The sequence below is a fragment of the Babylonia areolata genome, chromosome 1, assembly GCF_041734735.1.
Source record: "Babylonia areolata isolate BAREFJ2019XMU chromosome 1, ASM4173473v1, whole genome shotgun sequence".
Taxonomy (NCBI): domain Eukaryota; kingdom Metazoa; phylum Mollusca; class Gastropoda; order Neogastropoda; family Buccinidae; genus Babylonia; species Babylonia areolata.
Window position 1 is genome coordinate 70,459,159 of NC_134876.1, and position 23,572 is coordinate 70,482,730.

General features: G+C 36.2%; 1 protein-coding gene and 1 pseudogene across 3 annotated transcripts; one reads left to right on the forward strand and one right to left on the reverse strand.

The window, feature by feature from the left end:
• Window positions 1-971: 971 nt before the first annotated feature.
• Window positions 972-10,043, reverse strand: LOC143286724 (very long chain fatty acid elongase 6 pseudogene; annotated as a pseudogene).
• Window positions 10,044-10,067: 24 nt separating this feature from the next.
• On the forward strand, window positions 10,068-20,023 carry LOC143286711 (uncharacterized). Of its 3 annotated transcripts, none has more exons than XM_076594405.1 (6): window positions 10,068-10,185; window positions 13,925-14,130; window positions 14,737-15,226; window positions 16,044-16,350; window positions 17,449-17,579; window positions 19,419-20,023. In XM_076594405.1, exons 2-6 carry the CDS (start codon window positions 13,936-13,938, stop codon window positions 19,634-19,636), a joined length of 1,341 nt encoding a protein of 446 aa, XP_076450520.1. In that variant the 5' UTR covers window positions 10,068-10,185; window positions 13,925-13,935; the 3' UTR covers window positions 19,637-20,023. The 3 variants fall into 3 exon arrangements, with proteins under 3 accessions (XP_076450520.1, XP_076450528.1, XP_076450538.1); XM_076594413.1 differs by having other exon boundaries at window positions 14,740-15,226; XM_076594423.1 differs by having other exon boundaries at window positions 14,779-15,226.
• The last annotated feature ends 3,549 nt before the right edge of the window (window positions 20,024-23,572 follow it).

Sequence of the window (23,572 nt, forward strand, 5' to 3'; positions counted from 1 at the left end):
ATCATGTGACGCGCCTCTATAACTCACGTAAGCACGGTACTCTCCAGCGATTTCTTAGTGTAGTAAATTTCAGGCAGCTGTTTTCCATGTTTGGCATCTTGCTGACACAATTATTTTCCGCTGTCTCACATCTTGCTTTACAGTGCAAAATTACTCGTTCAGAGTGACCTTAAAAAGAGCAAGTGGCTGGATTAGCCTACATTGTACCATGAAACCAATTAGCAGTTATATCGTTTTCATGGTTTTTGACAGCAATGGGAGTCATGCTGGAATACAGTAAACCTACAGGAATGGAAGCTTATTGCCTTTTTATGACTTGCTCCTTGAGTGAAAATAACTAACAATGGGGGTAATAATTTTGTTTGTTTATTTTGATGTCTGAGAATAGTTACAACAGTGTGTCAGTTGGCAGACAAATCTCATAATTTTTTTTTTCATACAGCACAGGTACTAAGTGATTAGAATCAGAGCACAAGGGGAAAAGAAAGTAGAAAAGACGCATGCAGTTTACTTGCCAAATCTGCTTGGCAACCACCCTATATGAATATCTTATTAATACTCTGTGTATGCGCAGTCGGTGTTATGGAATGTTGTCCGTGAAGCGTAAGTTTAAATAGAAGAAAAAGAAGAAGAAAAGAGTGGGGATGAATAGGTGGGATGGAGGGAGGCACAGATAGAGACTGAGGGGTAGAGAGATGGAGAGAAGGAGAGAGTCATAAGTATTTTATTGTTATGCCTCTTGCCCATAAGTGATGACATGTTCTGTGCACAGGGGAATGTTTTCAAGTATATAGCTTGCATCCGCACATTCATTGCTTCGTGAACAAAACTAGGCAGCTGAACTAAAACAGATAGTACTGAGACATAAAAGAAAACAGGAAAGAAAAAGAGAGAATGTAAGCTAGTAAGAGAGAGAGAGAGAGATTCCAGATGGTTCAAATAAATATACAAATCTGAGGAGAAAACAGAAGTCAGGATTTCATTTTATTACAAAGAAGAAACTTGGGCGTGAAGAAGTTAACTACAGTACAAAATGAAGCAACTAGGAACAACAAATCAAAGATAGTCCAAAGTGACTGTTAGCCGTTATTCCATCTAAAGTGTGAAAATCAGTTTGCATTTGTGAAGTTTAGCTTTCAGTTGCATTGGATAGAAATCAACACACACAACATTTGCCTACAGAATATGCACAAATGAACCAGATATGAAATTACTGAACCAGTTTACACACATATAAATACAACTTTCCCTTTGGTCTTGTTCAGGTTGTGGGGGATGGGTAAAATGAAAAGAAAATCTGAAAGAAAAAAAATGAGAGAAAATTTACAATAATACCATTAACTGCAAGAATTAAAAGCAGCAGAAATGTTAAGAAAACTTCATAAAAGTGTAAGATACTAAAAACATGATTTAAACTTCAATAATTGGGAGACTGTGCAATGCTTGCACAATGTAGTTTTCCTTTAAAGCAAGTAAACAAGTTCTGGAAACATTTTCCTACAGTAAAGAAACCAAAGTCAATTCATATTCACTTTCTGTACAAAAGTATTTGATTTAGTATTTGTTTCCATGAATAACAGCACATAATACTTAAACACAAAATCTGTGATGTAGTTGCATATTCATTAAATGAAAAAAAATCTGAGAACACAAATTATCATGTAGTGTGTTTAGAAAATATCTGTCTTAGAGGGTAGTATATATCATTATATATCATATGTAAGCAGAGTTGACATCTTGTAACCCAGTAGGTTGGTGATTGTAAATCTTTGTTATGACTGTTGGAAATGTCACAGGCATATATATATATATATAATATATATATATATATGTGTGTGTGTGTGTGTGTGTGTGTGTCAGCACACACTTTGAACAATGCAACAGGTTCAACAAAGAAATTAAAGTATAAGGCCAAGAAAAACTGAAGATCTACATTGTGTGTGCGTGCGCAGGCTCATGTCGCACAAATGTATAAACAGCTGAGAATAGGAGCTTACTCACATGCATGTAAGCGAATGAAATAGTCTCTGAGTTAATCAATACAGTCAATATTGAATGCTATTAAAACATGTTTAATCTTCTCTGAAAACAACACAAAGAAGACAAGTTCAAAGAAAAACTCAAATGCACACATAAAATATACAACCAGAGTTGTAAATTTCAACAAAAATGCATTAAAGCTATAAGCCCTTGGTGACTTCATTTTCTCTGAGCAGCATTTTCCTTCAAATACAGTTCACAACTAACAATGAGGATAACACATCATAATTGGTCAATGTAAACTCTAACCAAATATATTCGTGACATGGTAACAAAGATGCTGCTGGTGTTTAATCCTTATTAATTTTTTCTTATAAGATGATCTACAGGCAAGACTCATTTACATCAAGAACGCTAACAGATTATATTCAAAACTCTTCTACCTTCACATTTTCCATACAGTAAGGAATCAATCTTAAAATGAAAAATAAATAAATAAAAAGAGAAAAAAAAGTCTGTACCTGTTTAGCATAGAATTTTTAGATGTAAACGACTTCAACATTAAACCAAATTGAAAGAAAAAAACTTTTATTTTCCTTTTTTCTTTCTTTCTCTTTTCCTTCTCAATGACAATTACATTCACGTAATTAGGATCTACTACAGATTTCAGGAATTCAAAATGAAAGTGTTCATCACCAGTGTAATAAAAACCAAACAAAAACAAACCACCCTCACTTGCATCCCATGGACAAAAAGATTAGTCACCAACATTCACTGACTAGTTTTGTCAAACCAAAGATTGACAAGACAGTAGACAGCCAGTGTGAAACTGATGTGAGTGACATTTACAATATATGCAATGCAATTATGATGCTACTGGTCTCGTCACAATACCACTTTGTTCCCAATGCACTAGAAGCTTGTGGTGATCCTCTGCAAGGTTGTGCTGTTGACAAAATACAGTGCAAGGGTAACTAAAACATCTCTCCAACTTGGCATGCTTAGGAAAGGGGCTGCAACAGCTCAGACATTGGACACCAGAATTCTATGTTGGAGGCTAAGATCATGAGGTCTGTGGGTCATAATCTGGATGTGCCAGGTGGGTTTCATTTACAAGTGAAGTTTTCTAATTCCAAGACTACAGTTTGACAGAAACTTCACTGACCCAAAACTTTTTTTTCAAATCCTGACCAAGTCTCGGAGATTGCCACCTTTGCAGTGACTGCATGGTCAACATCTCTCTTAAAGCACTCAACTCCAGTGGACTTCGAACAATGGAAGTCAGAACTATGACCTCTCCCAAACTTCTGCTATTTTTAACTGCCAAGAAACAAACACCTAAACAAAGAAGTGCAATGTAATGACAAAATGTGAGCATTGTTACCCTTTTTTTCAGCAGTGTTTGGAATTATTTTGGATAAAAGTTAAAACCCTGACAATATAGCAGACATGACAGAGAGCACTGATGGTTGATGGATGTGATCTGAAATGTTTTTTGTTTACAGTGTAAAACAAGAAAAACAAAAAGAAAAAAGAATAAGTGTTCATTTGAACTGTTGAGAACTGCTGCATCAAGATGATGTGAACACATTGCTGTACATTGCAACTGACATATCTGCAAGAGTTCACAAAAGTAAACTAATAAAGTCAGCATGACTATTCAGTATTTGACAATACTGGTGATAAATCAATTATTTTTTGCAGTATTAACATACTTTTCTGAACAAAAAATACCTTAAACGATGACATGTAAACTGTCAACATCAAAAGCACACGGAATCAATGACTGGTTTATCAATGACAACAAACAAAAATCAGCACATGAGTGATAATGGTGACAAAAAATAAAATGATCAATTCTGATGAGCAAGGTAAAAATCATGTGTGTACATACCTGACTTTACAAAGAGAAACAACTCAAAGTGAAAAATCAGTTCTTCTGCAGAACGTCATTGGGACTTACTCACAAGGAGATGAATCTGCTCTTGTCACAATCAAAAGCATACTCATTATCATTTGCAATTATAAAATATTTCACACAAAAAATTATGAAATGATATCAAACATCCACAACATAAATCAAAGTCACTTTCAAGTGCATGGAATGTAACCCAAATTATGCAAGAAATAACAAAAAACACTTAGTTCGTTATCACTGATGTTCTTGTGGCTGGAGCAAGTCTACAGGTATGGATCAAGAGAGGGTTACCATCAACATGAAAGATGAACTGAGGCAGAAAGGTTGGTTTCCGTAATCAAGTATACCTTGAGATCCTGGCAACAGTTGTTTTTTTCCCTGATTCTAGCATTCAAAATAATTATGTGAGAAAAAAAAAAAAAATTTACCTACAGAACTGTCCCAGCAACAACGAAATTCTGCAGGTAAAACGATTTAACAAAATACTTTTTGAGTTCAGTGAGCCATATCCCTGTGCCACTGACTGAGTGGAGTATATGATGCAAATTAAAATTTTTTGTAAGCTACTAATACCATCACTTTGTATTTTGCAATAGATTTCTTCACAATTCACATTATCCAAAACTTATTTTTCACACATCGATTTGGTTACTGGAAGAGAAAAACTTATTCTGTTGAGTAAGTGAAGGGAAAACAATTTTCAATCACCGCACTCATAATACATTGTTATTATGTGGTATTTGTTTTGTGCACAAACTGACAAAGAAGCAAAAGCAAAACAAAACAAAACAAAACAAAACAAATGCACTGGCAAGAATGTGCAATGACATGGAAGTGGTTTCTCTGTGTGCAAAGAACAAAAGGAAAAAAGTTAAATTCATGGATTGTTTGGTATTTGGTTAACAAGAGTTGAAATCATCAACTTGAAGAGAGTGAATGGGAGGGTGTTGGGTGGACATTGATCAATGTCAGTTTAAGTTGAATTAACATGCAAAAAAACAGTTACATCAACAAACGTGACATTTATGACTATCAGTACCATACAATAATCACAGATTTCTTCACAATTACAAAATGATGATTTTAACACAACACAGATCAAAATGAATCCATTTTACATTACATCACAACTGAACAAGACTAGTACATATCAAGATATGTCAGAGATGTGACAAGAAGATCTACGCTAATAGTATTATAACAGAAAACTGACTATTATATCAGAGACAAATGTGTGAAAAAACTGAGTTGATCCACAGTCAAAAGGTACATTTATGTAACAGGACTTAAAGTGACGAGGTTTTCTATTCTAATTTGGATAGCATGCCATCAACAGACATCTGGACCACATTAACACTACTGTAGTGTACTTGTAGCAAATTCACAAGAAATTTATAAATTATAATTTATTCACACACACACACACACACACACACAAACATTCTGATACAATTATCATCCAACCTCCCTTTGGCCTCCACCACCTTAAAACTCTACAAAAAAGGCTAGGGAAAAAAACATGTCAAATGTGCATTTTCTTCTTAAGCAAGACATCACTCACAAAGTTGCTCTCATGGCAATATCCTCTAACAAATTCAGTACATGTTCAAAAGAAACAAAACAAACACAAGAAGTCACCAGCAAAACAACATCCTAATGTCAAAAAGACTCATTTTCATGTGGGCAAAACTGGCGGAATAAGCTGGGGTGATTCTGGGCTTATCTTTTAATCCTGTTATTCTAATACACACTCCAAAAGATAAGAGGTCTAACTCCTTTCAGAGATCACACAATAAACCGCTGTTCATCAATTTAGGTGTAAAACCATTTTCAGTCTGATTTTACATTAAAAAAAACAACAAACAAAACAAACAAACAACAACCAAAAAAAAACCCACACACAAAGACACTAAAGACATGACTGGGGCAGACTGAAAAAATTTCCTAAAACTACATGCTGTATACTAAATTGTCATTACAAATGTTGGTCAGATTATCAAAGATGATTTGTCCACATTTTTTCTTTCTTTTTTAAGTAAACCACCACATCCCTCTCAAATCTTAAACATGTGACTAGCATGGAACGTTAATAATGCGGATGGTTGGTTGATCTTACAGCTTTTTTTTTCTCTCTCTCTCTCCTTCCAAAACTCAGTTTTCAACAATGCCACTGTCTGCTCAGTTAGCAACAGTCTGTTTCTCACCTAAACAGGGACCTAAGGATGGCTTCCACATAACCACATTTGAGAAAAGATATTTCTTCTTCCTCATAAAACCCAACTTCAGTATAAAAAACAACAACAAAAAAACAAAAACAAAAACACCAACACCTAAACAAAACAATAATAGAAAAAACACATCACTTTTTTTCTCATCTGATATCAAAACAAAATAAACAAAAATACTCTCATGAGTTATGGAAAATCAACAAGAATTACCAACCTCACTTGTCCATCACATTAATTTTTCTTCCCATTCATGAGTCATATAAATGTGTAGTATCTATCAATCATGCTTGAACCATGCACCGTCCAGAAGAATATGGCAAGCAAAACGCATAAAAACAAAAATGAATAAAAAAAATTATTCACAAACAAACATGCAATAAAATTCTAAATAAAGCAACAGCTCATTCAAAAAACTTAATTTTTACAGTTTATAAAAAAAAAAAAAATCAATTCATAGTATAATTTTTTACTGCATCAGTCTGTGGTAGTTCTGGGCAATTTCACAAGTATGATGTATCTGTGCAATCACATGTCATTTGCATGCATGTTTGCATATATATATATAGTGTGTGTATTTGCATGTGTATGCATGCATACATAGGCTCTTACTACTTTTTTTTTAAACAATGGCACAGGTTAAAGGAAACAGGAGATAAACTTGTATTACAAAAATAAAATAAATAAATAAATCTCTGGACTCAGATGTTACTGTCCAAAACAAGCTTAACAGATTTCTGTCCATAATTTCTATTCACAGAAAAAAAGATATTCAGTTGTCATACATTGCTTAGCAATTTGCTGGATCATTCTCCTTGATCATATCATATATATATCCACTTTTCCTCATTCTTCTAGTGTTCCCAACGCTGATTCGATTTACCCCTTTTCAATTTACCCGTTTATATACATATACATTCTCTTATGTAAATTAACATTTGGCATTTTTATCAATTTTTGACAAAAAAAGCTGCTTGTCCCATCAAAGAAAGAGACATGGTGGGGCACATGGGTTGGATGTGATTAGCAACAAAAAGCCAAGAACACTACACACACAAGTTCCAAACAGTTTGTTCCTCTATCTACTAAATTATGCACAATTAACACACATATATAGGTCTGAACACACATAAGATACACTACAAGTGCTAAAATCACCAAGCAACAGTCAGTTACTGTATGATCTTATAATAAATTCAACAAGCCAGATCATCCAACACTCATTAGGAGCTCTACCACGTAACAAAAAGATGAAGAACATGGCCTGTTTCGGTAGTCTTCATCAGCTGATAACTCCATGTCAAAGTTTTTTTGTTGTTTTTTCAGCTAGCTCAGACCAATTATGTTCATCCTCAAGTGGAAACAATATGGACCAACTCACCCAAATGTAGAATTTGTTATGGGTCACTTCTACAATCACTCTTCAATATGGCTTGCTGCTATTTCCCTTCAAAAACACAAGTAACCACTTATATCAATAACAAGTAAGTGTGGACAAAACTCCAGAAATGACAGTCTTTTCCACTTCCAGCGGAAAAAAGAATAAATAAATATATAGCAAAAATTAATTTAAAAAAATTTTAAAAGGGGAAAGGGGAGGACTGGGGGGTGGGAGGTGGGGGGTGGGGTGAGAGATTTTTAATGCTCTTTTCTTGACCACAGCTTGTGCCACCTGTTTGTGGATATGGACGTCTGCACTCAGTGTCCATAGATAAGTTTTTGCTATGGCAATTTGTTGATCCTGAATGCATGACACAGGCACGCTTATATTTGAACAATGTGAGATAATGGGGTCATTTGATGTAATAATTTCATTCGTTGTTGTAACAAATCTGGCAATGTAATGACCAATCAGCACTTCTGTTGCAACTAGATTTACATGAGTTTCTCCCCCTCTCATCTAGCAGACGACACTTTCCTGTGATCTAGCAGACGACATTTAGATACTATACAAAATATAAGCAAAGTGACCTACACATAAGAAAATATTGTGCTCAGTTGCCCTGGACTCAGGATTTCTATGACTTATTTTTGAAGACAGTTTGCCAATGGTGTAGTCCTATAATAAACCTGGGATTGAGGTAACTGAAGTATTAAGACTGACAAGGGGAAAAAAAAAAGCACCATTTTTTTCTTCCTTGTCCTCTATCACTGCATCTTTTCCTTGCCATTACTGATCTGAACTGGTTGAGACAGAGCTGACAACTAGTCAGAATTACTGGAACAAACTCTGCAAGAGATTAGTTCTTTTCATGACCATCTGTTTTTGGACTCATCTTCCTTTTGGTTTTTCAAAAGGATTGATCGATCTCTAAAACATATCTACAAATGTGTTATTGTTGTAGCTCTTGTATAAAGTGGAAAATTGCTTCATATAATAAAGTTTCTACAGATGCATTCTGAACATTCAGTACCTTTGATAATGTTGTTAACTTACATGACATCTTGTCAAGACTGAGTTCAAAGTGACATCATCACTGAGGTGTGAAAGGTCATCATTACTGGGTACATAAGCAACAAACTGTACCATATCTGTTGCAATGTTGTCAGATTGACCTGTAGGGTCAGTGCACAAAAAACAATTAACAAGCTGCAAAGTCAACCACCTCCCACAAGTATGTGTTCTCCCACTGTTTGCTGAAAACTGATGCACAATGTTTACACAACTATGCATAAGCCTATAAACAAAAATTAAAAAAAGAAAAGAAATCAAATTGTCATGAGATGAATAAAAAAATAAATAAAAAAAGAAGCATAAATAAAAAACCCATTTGTTTGTCATTTAATTTTCTATGCACGAAATACCCTCTCACCAGAGAGAGATGACATCAGGCCTTACAGAAAATGAAACTTAAAAGACATACAATATTCCCTTCCCAATCTTACTTTATTATCTGGATGAGTATGCTAAATTTGGAAGCAAACTGATAATAAATTGTTGATAAATGATGTTCTAAATATTAAGCAAGCTTTTTATCTTTGAGATCTGGTTTTCTTGGCAATTCACCCTTTGGTTTTTCAATGATGTAAGTTGTATAAAAGAAGTGGGCGAACAGCAAAAAGTAGCTGAAATACATCATGGAAGAGTAACGCAGGTTTTCATACGTTTGCTGACAGAACTCGCCACGACCTTTGATCTGGTAGATCATTACATTGATGCTGACGCCAATGACCATCTGTGTGATTTGCAAGCTGGTGATGACGATGCTGATCCACTTGGGTATGTTGAATCGAAGAGCTCTCAGGGAGTAGTAAGTGTACATCACGGAGTGGACAATGTAATTCATCACCATGAACCAACGTCCTGGGGCAGTGTGCTCTGGGTAGCTGTACCACACATAGATCAGGACTGTGATGTGGTGATACCAATGCAGAAAGATGAGTGGCTGCTTCCGCAAAATGATGAAAATTGTGTCCCCGAGTTCGTACACTTTCGATACTGTGAACATGAAGGACCAGAAGCCGGTGACACCCTTGAAATACGTAGGCACACAAATCGAATACTGAAAACTGTGTTTTGCGACGGCGGTCACCAGCTCCGGCAGCGTTCTAATGGCACCGGCGATGCTGAAGATGGCCAGGATACCACTCCATAAAGCGAGGGCAGGGCGCAAGTCATAACGGGGGCGAGTCTTCATGTAGACTTGACCACCAAAAACGACCACGACGTAGATGGCCGAGTACATGAAACTGTCTGTCCATCGGTCAAGCATATATTTCCAAAATGCCGGTTCGTTCCAATTCTTTTCAAAGGAGAATACATATGAATAATTATGCACCCCTTCACGCTCAACTGCTGCTGCCATCTTCGACGTTTTTCAAAGTGCTCGATGCAAACCACTGAACCAAAGAGAACAGGTGGACCTAGCTCGTTTAGCTGGGCACCGGCGACAACCGCGTGCAGACTGCGGTGGGAAGGCTCACAGTGAGTCGGTTTAGCAATGAGAAAAAGTACCCCCGATTGGCTGAACTTATGAACTGATCTTATGGACCAATCAACAACGTGAAGAGAAATATATCAAGATGGCGCCTCATAAGACGTGAGGGTCTTGAAGTGGAAGGGTAAGATAAATTACTGTACAGATCCGGCATACTTTTTTTTTAATTACAAAGGAGAGCTATGCTTTCTTTGCCAGCATACCAGATTATCCAGAAACGAACAGCAGTGGTATCCGCAGATAACAGCATTTAAACAAAATGAACTTGTTTCCAGTGAGCTCGACAGCACATGAGACTATTTTCAGTTTCATTTCAGTTCCAGGTTAACGACCTTTGGTGTCCGATTGGATCATCAGATTACCTCATATTTGCATTTATGTTTATAGCATTACGGAATGAAAGGAAAGCTGCTATGGCACAGTTTTAGAGTATGCTTACAGAATAGTAATTATACCAGTCACAACCACTTGGGGTTAATCCGCTCTTGAAGTTAAATATTTTCATTCAGTAAAACTAGTATTAGTAATAGCAATATTTGCGTAGTCAGTATAAGAACATGGAGGATCAATGTAAAATGACATTGACACCAGAGCAAATGATATCAGCTACATCCACATGCACGTTATCCACATATCCACATCCTAGAAGCTTAGTATACCGTATAGTTGGTAGCTTACACAGAATGACGAGATTTTTTTAGGGAAAGAACTAAAAAAATTTTTTTTTTTAAAGTTAGTGATGAGTTCTCTGTGGAGACTGCTGTTATAGTGGAATGCAACAGGGAAGTATTCTTGAACCATTACTTCTTAGTACATTTATAAATGACCTTCCATACTATGTAGAATCATCTTGTAAAATTGTTGCTTTCAATAACAAAATATAATAATAAGACATGCAACAGCAGCATCTTGCAACAAGAGCTAGACAAACTCCAGGCTTGGTCAGAGAATTGGAATCAATATTTTTATGTTGACAGTGTAAAGTGATGCATGTTGGCAGAAGAAATCCAAACAAAACATACATTATGAAACTAAATAATGCTACAAACACAGTAAAATCATGTGAAAATAAAAAAAGACTCGGAAAAGGAGTCACTTTTGATAGAAATCTTTCATTTGAGTGAGACCTCACTTGGGAGTATGGAAACACTGTGTGGTGACCCTTATTTGAAGCAACAATCTATTGCAATTGAGAGAGTGCTGAGAAGAGCCTCAAAGCTTGTACATGAAATTATGAATGTAGGCACATGACTTACAATCAATTAGCTTATGTAAAATTATTTTCCCTGAAGGGTAGGATATGTGGTGATCTCATTGAGACTTATAAACTTTTCAACAGTCATGTTGATGTGTCTTGTGATCAGTTCTTCTCTGCACTTCAGTACAATTCCACAAGCAATACTGATGGAAAAATGTTTGTACAAAATTCAAATACTTATACAAAAAAGTATTGCTTCAGTAACTATACTTATACAAAAAAGTATTGCTTCAGTAATTAGAGTTAACTAATGTATGGAATGAACTGCCAACTCATCTAAAACAAGCACCATCTACTAATTCATTCAAGAATCAACTGGACAATCCTATAGAATTCTCAACAATTTCCATGAAGTTTAACAAATAAGTAAACTGGAAAATGAAGTGTCGGAACTTTGACCAACATTTCCACCAAAATATGTTATGAAACAAAGAAGGGTCAACTTCAAAGCTTCAAAGTTTGTCTTTTCCCTATCCTACTACTGCTACTATTGGATCAGTCCTTTTCTTCAGTGTGGGGGACCACATTCCTCTGTTAGCTACCACTGGTTCATACATGTTTTAAAGATGACTGGTTCTGTACTTCAGAAGTGTGCTTCAGGTGCAAACTCAGTACCCTTTAGGGTTCTCAGGCTTTCTGCCCCTTAAATTTGATATAATTTGAATACTATTATGGGGGAATTGAGCCAGAGGATCAAATTAAGACATGGACCTCTGTGTCAAAGAACAAGAAAATTAACATTGTGTAGCAGAGTACCCCTGTTACAGTAACATCATTTAGAGTCATTGATACCCAGTTTTGTTTTAACCTCTTAGAAAAAAATACTAGCACTTATTTAGTTCTCTAGTTTAGGTCTTTACTTTTACTCTATGGTTTGAGCCATTTATAAACACATTTAAGACTCCAAGATAAACCAACCCTCTCTATCCCATGAACGCAATTGGAGTTTCCTCCCCCTGCCCAGCTGTGTAGCTTGGTGTGCATGCAAACATGTGCATAATAACAGTGCCAACTTGAGATGTGAACAAACCATTCTGATTATTCATTCATTGCCAAACTGAATAAATCCCAGACATAGCTGAATGAGAACAGTCCATTGTAGCTCAGATTTCTGTTAAGAGCATACTTGAAAATGGTCAGATATGGATGCATCTGTGAGTATATGTATGCATGTATATACTCAGACACACATATGTGAGTCTGAGTCAGTTGTGGTGAGGTGACACACCCTTATGTAATCACTTGTTGATGTCCTGTGTGTGTATCATACATATGTGTTAGAGGCGTAAAGCTGTAAAGTGGCAAGAGGCGTAAAGCTGTAAAGTGGCAGTGAATCTTCTGTTGCTCACTTCTCAGTAAAACATATTTAATATATTGTGTCAGTGTCATCAAGCAATGACTTGCAGCCAATAGTTTAAAGCCTTTCACCTTTTTGGTTTGCCATTACATTGTGACATTGTCAATGATAAAAGGAAGCACCAGCTGACCAAGCCAACTGAAAAGTTAGCCCCATACTCCTTCCTGCCCACTAAACTTTCAAACACTATATACATATATATATAATGTACACATGTATGAAGATTGATACACATTTCATTTAAACAACTTTTTGTTTCACACAAAGATATGCACCGAGGAGTATTATTATTCATTCCAAGAGAAAATAAGTTAAAATATAACATGGTAATGTGTGGAATAAGAACAGTATGTTTTAATTCTGAATAATTACTGAAAAGTTAACAGGGTGTGTGTATGTATGTGCATATATACAATGATAGTAATAATGGAAATTTGTATAGGGCTTTTCCAATGCTCAAGGCGCTCTATAGAAAACACAAAAAGTAATACCAAAAAAACCAGTGATATGGTATGGTGTATAACACAAAGAAATAAGTAATAGTAACATATCACAAACGCACACACACACACACACAAATGGTGCATCCATGCACACACACACACACACACACACACACACACACACACACACACACACACACACACACACACAAAACACACACACACAAAACACACACACACACACACACACACACATATATATATATATATATATATATATATATATATATATATATACAGAGGCAACCACACACACTTCTCTCTCCATCCACATGCACACACATCACAGTAATCAGCTGGATGAAAACAATGTCAAATGGTGGGGAGAGGATAGGCCTTTATCATAGTAAAGGGTAAAGAGATATGTTTTCAGGCCTAACCTGAAAGACTCTAAGGACTGACTGTGTCAGAGAGAGAGTTTGGTAGATAGTTCCATGCTTAGCTGTTGAGAAAGAAAAAACTTGTTGGCCATGTTGTTTGCATGTGAAAGTAGGAAGCTGGACGAGCCTGGTGTCAGCAGAGGATGGAAGGGTCATGGAGGAAATGTATGTATACAGAGTTCAAATAGATACTGAGGAGCAAAGCCTGTGATTGCTTTGAACCAGAGGCAGGAGCACTTGTATTTTATTCTTTGTTCAGTTATGTATTGTTTTGTGCTTATAATGCTGAATCATTGCTGATGATATATGGGTGTGTTGTTTTGGGGTTTTTTTGGGGGGGGTGGGGGGGGGGTTATCTGTTACAGGAGTGAACAGGATGGAAGTGTTAAAACAGTTTCCAGCCATTGCATTGACTGTTCTGCTGGTGACAGTTTCTTGCTTTTCATCGGAAGAGTCAGAACATTCTGAAGGTGTCTCAGAAAATGTGAATACTGCCAACAGTTTGAATCCACCGCAGACAGTGGAAACTGATCAACTTCAGTATGCTTCTGAGGAAAATGGTTTAAGAGCGGTAAGTAAATGGAAGTGGTGGGCACCATATTTGTCAGTGCAATAAACAATGATTAGTTTTTCTTATATCTGTTCAAGCTTCAGTAGAAAGTTTTGATTTAATTGTGGGATTTTTCAGCCTGGTTAATTCCATCTGAGAGTTAATTCAGAATCACTGTGGGCTCAGAGGGGAAATGCGCAATCATACAGTTTTGTCATCATAGTCCAAAGTTCTTTTTACAAGAAAAGTAATAAAGGTAAGAAAAATCTCATGAGAGGATTGAACTAATCTTAACAACAAAAAAAGATTGTAAAAGTGAACGAAGGAATAGATTGCATGTTCAATATTTTCTTGAGAAATTATTTTGTAACATTTTGAAGATTTTAGTCAGCAGTCTAGTGGTTAAGTTTTCTCTGGAATATCTTACAAACTGTCCCGAACAAAATAAACAGATATTATGTTCATACATCTGTGCATTTCTAAGTTCATTTACTTGTAGTTGTTGTTTTTTTTAACTGTTATTTTGGCTTCTTTTTTTTCCATATCGTTGTTAAAAAACATGTGTTGTTAAAGAAACAAAACAAAATGTTTCACTTTTTGTTTGCAATTTTTGTTGTTTTTTCTCAGCAGAATATTGAAGATGGTGATTCTGCTTGTTCTGAAACACAGTCTGTTCCCAGTGAAGAAAGGAATTGCCAAGATGAGGACACTCATGCAGCAAAGATAGAAACTGAAGGCAGTGAAGTCAAGAGCAGTGTGAAACGAAATGATGCATGTGAGGGTGAAAGTGACAGTGACACAGAAGACAATGCAGAAAAAAGGATACCACCATCTAAAGTATTTCTCCAGGCTTTTGGCCATTTAGAGGCAGGTGATGAGCAGACTGATGAGTCAAGTGAAGGGAAAGAAGAAGAAATCTGGACTGAGCAAACAGAAGATGGGACGGATCAGAAGCGATCAGGAGGGCGGCGGTTTTTCTCCTTAATGAATCTGATCAAATTCCTGTTGAACCCGGTGATTGAGGAGTTCCAGGAGATGGAGAAATCCTCCACAGGTCAGGATGCCTCTGCCACCACAGACAGCAACAACCAGAGTGATGTTGCTGGTGTGGCCACAGGTAACTCTTCCTTCATTGTGGCTTGATTTGAAAGGGGTGTTCATGACCAATTGGTCAACACCATAAAGGTCAAGTTGTGATCACACACTCTCACTGGATGTATGTGCATACACACACAAACAAGCAAGCACACATGCTCTTGCACACACTAATATTTGAGTAATGAAATGGGAGAAGGAGAGAAAGAGAGAGCGGGCAGTTTATCTATACTTAGAATAAACCATTGGTTGGTTCTTTCAATTTTGCTTTCATGCATTTGCAACATAACCAAAGAAACCACGGAAACTAAGAAAGAGAAAGTTTTCTTTCTCAAAACAAGCATGAGGATACATTTTTCCTCTTGTACCACTTGAGAAAACATTGTAATATGTAATGTTAATGTTACAATATTTTACACACACATACAATTATATATATATATATATATATATAATTGTATGTGTGTGTAAAATATTGTAACATTAACATTTTGGGAGAGGAAGATAATTTTTATCACCTCAGCAGAAGCAAACTAGATATGATCTGTACAGCTGAATATGTTCCAGATGTAAAGAAAATCACAATGCATCATATCTGGTATAACTGTACAGAAAAAGTTGGCTAAATGTTGTGCTGATGTGTTTGCGTTTGATGATCATACCAAGAACATTATTTCAAACAAAAACAAACAAAAAATGCGCCAGCTTTGGAAGATCAGATGTACATTACATTGTTCACAGTGTTGTCTCACAGTTCTGTTCATTTTACAGAGCTTGTCTTCTTTAATCTTTGCACCTAAAGAACTGTTTCAAAAAGCTGTTGCTTGGGAATGTGACAGGTAACTCCTCTGATGTAGCAGAAAAGGAGGAGAAGAACAGCACAGACTCTAGCAAGAAGACCAAGTTCCAGTGTGTGGGGAGAAATGTGACAGAGAACACAACAGCTGTGGTGAAGATTGTCAATAGTACCATCCTTCTGGAGCTCCTCAGCTTTGACAAGAACCATTCCTTGTCAGACTGTGTGCTGGTGATGTTTTACGCCCCGTGGTGTCACTTTTGTGCAGCCACTGCACCTCACTACAATGCTGTAGCACGAGCGTTTCCACAGCTGGAGGTACTGGCAGTGGACACTGTGCATTTCAGCAAGTAAGTACTTTGTGTGGTAGGTGCTGGTTGAGTGCTTTTTGTGATAGCTGCTAGTTGAGCGATACATGGCAAACTTAATGAAACAAGGTGTTTGTTCTTGTGTGACATGAAAAATGGCAGTTGTTAAAATTTGTGTACTTCTAAATGTATTCAGTAGTAAAATTTACATGCTTCTAAAAGTATTCAGTAATAGAATTTATATTCTTCTGAAAGTATTCAGAAATAGTTTCAGTCAGAAGGTTTAAAATATTTTCTGTTATCTTTCTGTAGATTCCGTATTAACTGTTATCTGCTGTAAGACTAAAAAATAAATAAAAAAAAGTCGAGAAGCAGTGCCATCTTGATGTATGTAATGGTGTGGTTTTTTTCAGTGCAAGTACAGAATTGACAAATGATCAGTGACACTGATTGCAGGCATTCGCAATTGTTTTACATAAATTTGATAACAGAACTCTGGCAACTTTACTTATGCAGCATTTGTAGTTGTGGCAGTTTACTTTTTGTTCTTGTTATCCAGACATTTTAAGAACAACCGCATGTGTACTGTTGGTATTATGGTCAAAGTGTATGAAAGTTCTTGAAATTATTCTAGTATGCTTTTTTTTTCCTTCTTGACATTTTCATATATAATCTCATTTTATTTCTGTGGAATACACCTGTCATAATACTATTTATTACTTTTAGTATGCCATGGTTGTAGAAAATACAGAACTATGTTTTCTGTTTTAAAAAAACTGACGCCTAGAATACATAATATAATTATTTTCCCTTTGACCATCATGGAGTCATAAGCAGTGCTTCATAATTTTGTTGAGTTCCTGCCTTGTAATTGTAATCATAGAAAGCAGTTTTTTTCTTCAGATTTCTTCTGTTAGGGTGAGAAAAGATTTGTTGTTCAGCGTCTCTGTACAACTTTACAACTTAACAACATAAGTTTTTGCTGGTGTCTCTGCATTTCTTTTGTTTTACTTATGAACTGAATTCAATTTTTGCTGCTAATTTTCAGTTTAAATACTTGCTTTGGAAATGTAGCAATTTGGACATTCAACTTAAGTCCTTTCATATATATATATATATATATATATATATAATTTTCAGTTTGAATGCTCGTTTTGGAACCGTGGCAGTTCCAAATATCATGCTGTTCCATCAGTCTCGGTCAGCTGTAAGGTTTAACCACACAGAGCGTCATTTCCACACATTGCTCGAGTTCATCACCAACACCACTGGTGAGTGAGGTTTTCTGTTGTAGCATTTCTTTCAGTCTTTTTATTTTGGTTTTGGACTCAATTCTGTGAACAATGTGAGTTGATGTAATAACCACATGTTAGGTTGTCTGTTTAGTTTGTGTATGTGGGTGTGTTTGTCTGTATGTATGTGTGTGTCCGTGGTAAACTTTTGCATTGTCATTTTCTCTGAAAATACTATTTGCCAATACCAAATTTGGATAAGAGAGGGGGTGGGGGGGGGGGAATCTTCACAGTCATGCCAATGATAGGTTGTAAGTCTTCATGATTTTGGGGGGATCATGAACGGTTTATTTCGTTGAGGATCTGATCCAGAAAATCACAATTAATGTTTGGGTTTGAAGATGGCATGACCTCTTTTTTCTTCTTGGCAGTTAGAAGAAAAGAAATACAAATTCTGGACAGAATACATACAGTGACACTAAATGCACCATTGACGTGTTTACTGCCTTTGAGTATTTTAAAGTGGATACTGAATTATATAATATAGAATGAACATGAAAAAAGAAATTGAATGGACCCGGTTGTAGTTTCTGGAAGTCTGTCGAAAATGGCTACATGTTGCGGTGTGCCTCAGGCAATGGCAACGTTTCCTTTACCATGGATTTTAAAGAATTTCTTAAATAATCGAGATATACTAAAATAATATGATTTAAACAGAATTATCACCTCAAATACCATAATAGATTTATCACGCTAAAAAAAACATAAGTTCAAATATTAATTTTTGAACGCCATTGGTAGGCGTGCTTTAGTGTTGTAAATCTACTTACTCTCAACCTGAATATGCTTGGTTTGAATCCATGCCCTTAAATTTATTTTTTTTTAAATAAAATATTTTTTTTTAAATTAAAAATTTAATGTTAAATACAGAACAGATTTAAATGATATTTTTAATTTGATTTTTTGTTGTTGTTTTTTGTGTGTATCACAGGTGAGTATTGAAGGCCTTGCCTCTCTTCAACTCTCGGTTTTTTTTTGTGTTGTTTTTTTGTTGTTGTTTTTTTGCACACAGTGACTGAGTGAGGCTTTGTACATGTTTCCAGGTTTGTATGGTCAGGGAAACAGATTTTTTTTCTCTCTTTTTTTACTTACTCAAGTTATTGTAAAAGAAAAAAAAAGAAGTGGATTTAGAAATACTTATTTCTCACATTCATTTATAATTAAATATACAGATTATTGCTGAACACTTGAGTGAACATATATTTCTTTTCATGCCATAGCAGCAGTGTATTTTATTGTAGAATACTGTTCTAATTTCTTGTGGAACAACGTCAGCTGTAAGTCTTTCTTGAACAGTGTTAAGCAAGACAGAAGAGAAAACAATTATCTCAATATATTGCATGTTTCAAAGAATGGTTCTTGTGTTCTAGTCATCAATGTGCGGCTTGTAAATTGGGTGTTTCCCTTATCATGGTAAAATATTTATATGTGCCCTTTTTTTTTTCTTCTTCATTTTTCTTTCCCCAATGTATTCCCTGTTTATTGTGTCAGTGGCCTGGCATGGGAAAAGGAGTATCAGGCAACAGCTCAACAGATTTTGGGTGGTTACTGTCATTTGTACCAACTGATCCCAAAGGTCCTGGGAAGAATCTCTTATGACGGGAAATGCTTATTAAAATTAAAAAGAAGAAATTTCACAACTCAGAATCAAAAGTTGAACTTAATAAAGTATATTTCAATAGTTTCACACCATTTTCCTCAGCACTAAATGGCAAAGGAAAGTTTGGGGTTGGTTAGTAGTCTTCCTCATGTCCTGTAGCAGGTTCTTTTCACCACATAAATGTTCAACAGCAGAATGACTGCGATACGCTTTGACAGGGTTAGAAGCCAACAGCAGCGTGGAACTGTCCCCAGAGGACTATGAAGGCCCCCTGTCCTCCATCCCCACTGAGGAGACAGATTACCTGTTGTGGTTTGCCTGGTTCTTCATCTTGGTCTGCAGTGGACACATTTTCATCTTCAGCCAAGTGGGCCAGCGTGCCATAGAAAGAGTGGTGGTGTTGTGGCAGGAACACCAACATCAGCACATTGAGTGATTGGGTTTGAATCTTGTGAAGCTGCATTCAGCTGTGACAGTCAGTTAACTGGAGAGTGCAATCAGTTCTATAATTACTGCAGTCTGGGAATGATTTATTTGGAATGGAGCTTAATAAATAAGTTTTCGTCTTCTGCATATTTAAATGAATGTGTGTGTGTGTGTCAGACTGAAATTGATTAAATGTTGACTGAGATTGTGAATAAATGTATGGCATTCTGAATGCAATGTATGATTTTTTTTGTTCAGTTTTGAGGAGGTGGGGGGTGTTTCTCTCTTTTAAACAGCCCCATCATCCACACTGTCTTAGCTTGCCAGGCCATACACGAGAGGAGACACTGCATAGCTGCTGAGTCACTTCTGACATGTTCAATAATTCCTGTTCTGAATCAGTGTACTGTGGATGCCCTCCGCTAAGAGCCCCATTGGCAACAGTCACGGAGCAAGATCAAATGTCTCCCAAGGAGTAGACTGCCACATTGTCTCTTTAACAACTCCCTCTGTTTTTTAAATTCATCTTCAGAAATACCAGTGGCCATTGAGTGAAATTCAGTAAATATATACAAATTATTCATCATTGCTTTGTGGTTTTGGTATTGTGATTTTTGTCTCATTGATTGTCATCTCTTCAACAGAGAAACAGAAAACCTGAGTGAAATTAAGGTCGACAAGTTTTTCCCTTTCAGCATAAATTATTAGACTTTATCTCCACCTTCTCATTTAAGATCTCAAATCATCAAACACCAGAAGAAATAAAAAGTTGGTAGAAATAATAAATCTGCACATATCATAATGTATGTATGCAGATATTCTGTAAGCAAACTGCTGTTGCAACTTCCTGCACTCATTAAGTTGAATCAAAATGATCAAACCCAGCAATGTAGTGTCAATAGCATTAGTGAAATGTGATTTCAGACAGAAAAGAAAAGAGAGCTGTCGGATGAGATAAACTGAGGTTGCATGTGCAGCATCAAAGCACACACAAAAGAAACCCACAGCAACAAAGGGGTGTTTCTGTCAGAATTCTGTTGAAAAATCCACTTTAATAGTAAAACAAGCTAACCAGCAGACAGAAAAAAGTAATACAATACAAAATCATTCTTTAACCCTCAAAGTGCTGGATATAATAAAACATACACACAGAAATCATGCTTAAAACAAAGGGATAGTTTGCCTGTGCTCTGATTTGGGGCATTTGCATGCTTATCAGTAAGAATAAATAGGTAAACCTATACATTTTTGGAAAGTAGAGTGAATGAAGAATCAGATAAAAGTAAGAAAAAGGCTGTACCTTGTATGTAGTTGGAGATATTCCATAGGATATAATTAACAAATTTTGCACACTTGTTTTCCAGAAACGTCAACCACAATGTTTATAGGTATTTTCACAACTTTTACAGAGTCAAAATCTCAAAACTGGAATTAAACTGTACAAAAAATGTTCTGGCTGCAGAATCATGATATGAATATAACTGAAACAGTGAAATTATAAGCATTGTATTATTTGTTTGAGACACACCCACTGACGCCACGCACACGCACATCTACAATACTTTATGCAATCACAGGCAAAAAGAGAAATAAATGTTTTCTTTTAGCTCATGTTGCTTTCAAATGCAGCAAGAATGCTTTAAATCAAAATAATTTCCAGTTTTCTATCTTGATTTGGTCAAGAAATCACAATAGATCCATGCCTAACCCACATCCCCCCCCCCCAGTTTTTGTAGCTGGAGACACAAAACTGAATGAACAACAAGCAAGCCAGCATGCCCAAGTGTCAAATTAACAAAGCCGTTTTCACCAGAATCCCTGTCAGCAAACGAATCATCACTGGTGACAAGGTCACTCATTTCCTGAGCTTTGTCAACTTCAGTGTCACTCATTGTTTACAAAAAATATGAAGATCTGGACTTGTAAACTCAGTCAGAGTTTGTGCAAATACAAGCATGGAGGCAGTAACACCAGAACGAGGCAGTTTTACGAAGGCTGCCGAGCACAGCCGTACGATGTCGGACCTTATGTAAACAGAGCCACGATTGTGGCCCATCGCACTTCACCGGGAAAGCCACGATCATGGCTCATCGCGCTCTCCGGGTTGACACTAGAGCATATTTATTTCATTGTTGGGGCAGAATTAGCATGTCAAGTAACGAGTTTGTCCAACTTCCATTCAGAAGGCCTGGGTACAAAACCTGGCTGCAGCAGGTGTATGAAAGGTGGCTGATTTTCTGACTTTCTAGAGCAGTGATGCGCAGAGCTGCTTGCACCCAAGTCTTTCAAGTGTATTCACAATCTGAAGTTCATAATACACTTGTTAAAGATTCCATTATGCATGTCAGAGTTCAGTGAGTTAAAAAGACATGGAAATGCCAAGCAGTTATTTCATGCACTTTCAGTGAAAACTGTGACTGCTTCAGTGTCATGTTGAAAAAGAAATGCCATGCAGGTCAAAGTCTGTAAGAAAAGCGTAAGTGGTAGATGAATTCATTGAATGCAGGAGGTTTTTTTGTTTTGTTTTTACAGTAATCCAGAAGGTATAATTCCTTTTGAGTTTTTTCCACTTAAAAATATCTATGACAGTATGAGAGCATTTTTTTTTTTTAAGTGCTCATCATGACCTGAGTTAACAAAAAAAAGTGCTCATCATGACCCGAGTTGGATATTGCGAGTCTGCTTACCAGAAGTTTATGTTAAATGTTTGTGCTAAGAAAATACAAGGAAATAGAAATACTGGTCAGGAATCTAAAGTTTGTGTAGACTATTTAATTTTCTTATCCATATTTTTGTAAAGTGGAGTTGATGAGATATTCTTTTTTAACATCCCAAATTTGTTATATACAAACAAATCAGTACTGAGAAAAGATTGTGCATTCGAGCTGGAAAATATTTAGTCAAGTAATTGTCCCAATGGGTTTTTTTCTCTCCACAGAATACAAACACCTGTTCAATATTAACCAAGGTGGCATTGTAATTATCAATCTAGTTCAGTCAGTTCGTAGTTTTTGACAAATGGATCTGCTCTTAGTGGTCTTTGGTACAAAATGATAAGCAAACGAAATCTCAGATGATGATGATGATAATAATAATAATAATAATTCATAACTTTTCTATGGCACGATATCCAGTACTAATGCTGCTCAAAGCACCTTACATCATTAAGCTAGATATAAACATAACAAAACTTTACAGCAGCTCAATCCAATGATATTTCCTGTCAGACTTGTCTGAAACAAGTTTTTCTGTTCTGAAATTCTAGGCTTCTTGAGGTGCTCTTGTATGGCTTGGTTATTGTTTTATATGAAAGCTTATACAGTTATAGAATACATTCATCATTCAACAGTTGCTCATAACCAGTATGAAAGCATCCGGAGAGATGATAATGAAATATGAATGAAAGTGGTGTGACACTGAAATGCTGTAAAGAATATGTTCATCATTTAACAGATGCTCATTACTGGTTTGAAAGTGTCCAGAGAGATGATAATGGAATGTGAATAAAAGTAGTGTGACACTGAAACCTTGTCCAGCACTGAGTAAATGAGGTGGGGATTGAGGCTGTGTGTTGGTTTGAAACCTCGTCTGTACCAAGTAATTGTGTTTGAGATGAGAATGTGTGCTGGTGTAAAACGCCCTTCTGCATTGAAAAACTGAGCTGGACTCCTTTGGAGTCTGGGATCAGTCAGCTTGAGATTGATGAATGATAAATATTATGTTCTTGTATCTTGTCTTGACTGAAAGTTGAGAAAATAAAAATTGGAATAAAAGAAAAAGTATGGTGGCTTCTATGTATGTGTGTGAAGGACACAAGTTTCATTTAGAAATTTTCCTGGGCAAAGGGAAAGGAAAGGGGGTTGATATCGCCGTAATGGGATCAGCACCTGTTTTGATCAAGAACTGTTCACAATGAGAAGACATCATTGAAATAACTCCCCAGCAA

Excerpts from the sequence above, each read along its gene's own strand:
- LOC143286711 (XM_076594405.1), top strand. The coding sequence starts at position 13,936 with ATGGAAGTGTTAAAACAGTTTCCAGCCATTGCATTGACTGTTCTGCTG. Across the intron at positions 14,131-14,736 it reads AGGAAAATGGTTTAAGAGCG|CAGAATATTGAAGATGGTGA; the intron begins GTAAGTAAATGG and ends GTTTTTTCTCAG. Across the intron at positions 16,351-17,448 it reads GACACTGTGCATTTCAGCAA|TTTGAATGCTCGTTTTGGAA; the intron begins GTAAGTACTTTG and ends TATAATTTTCAG.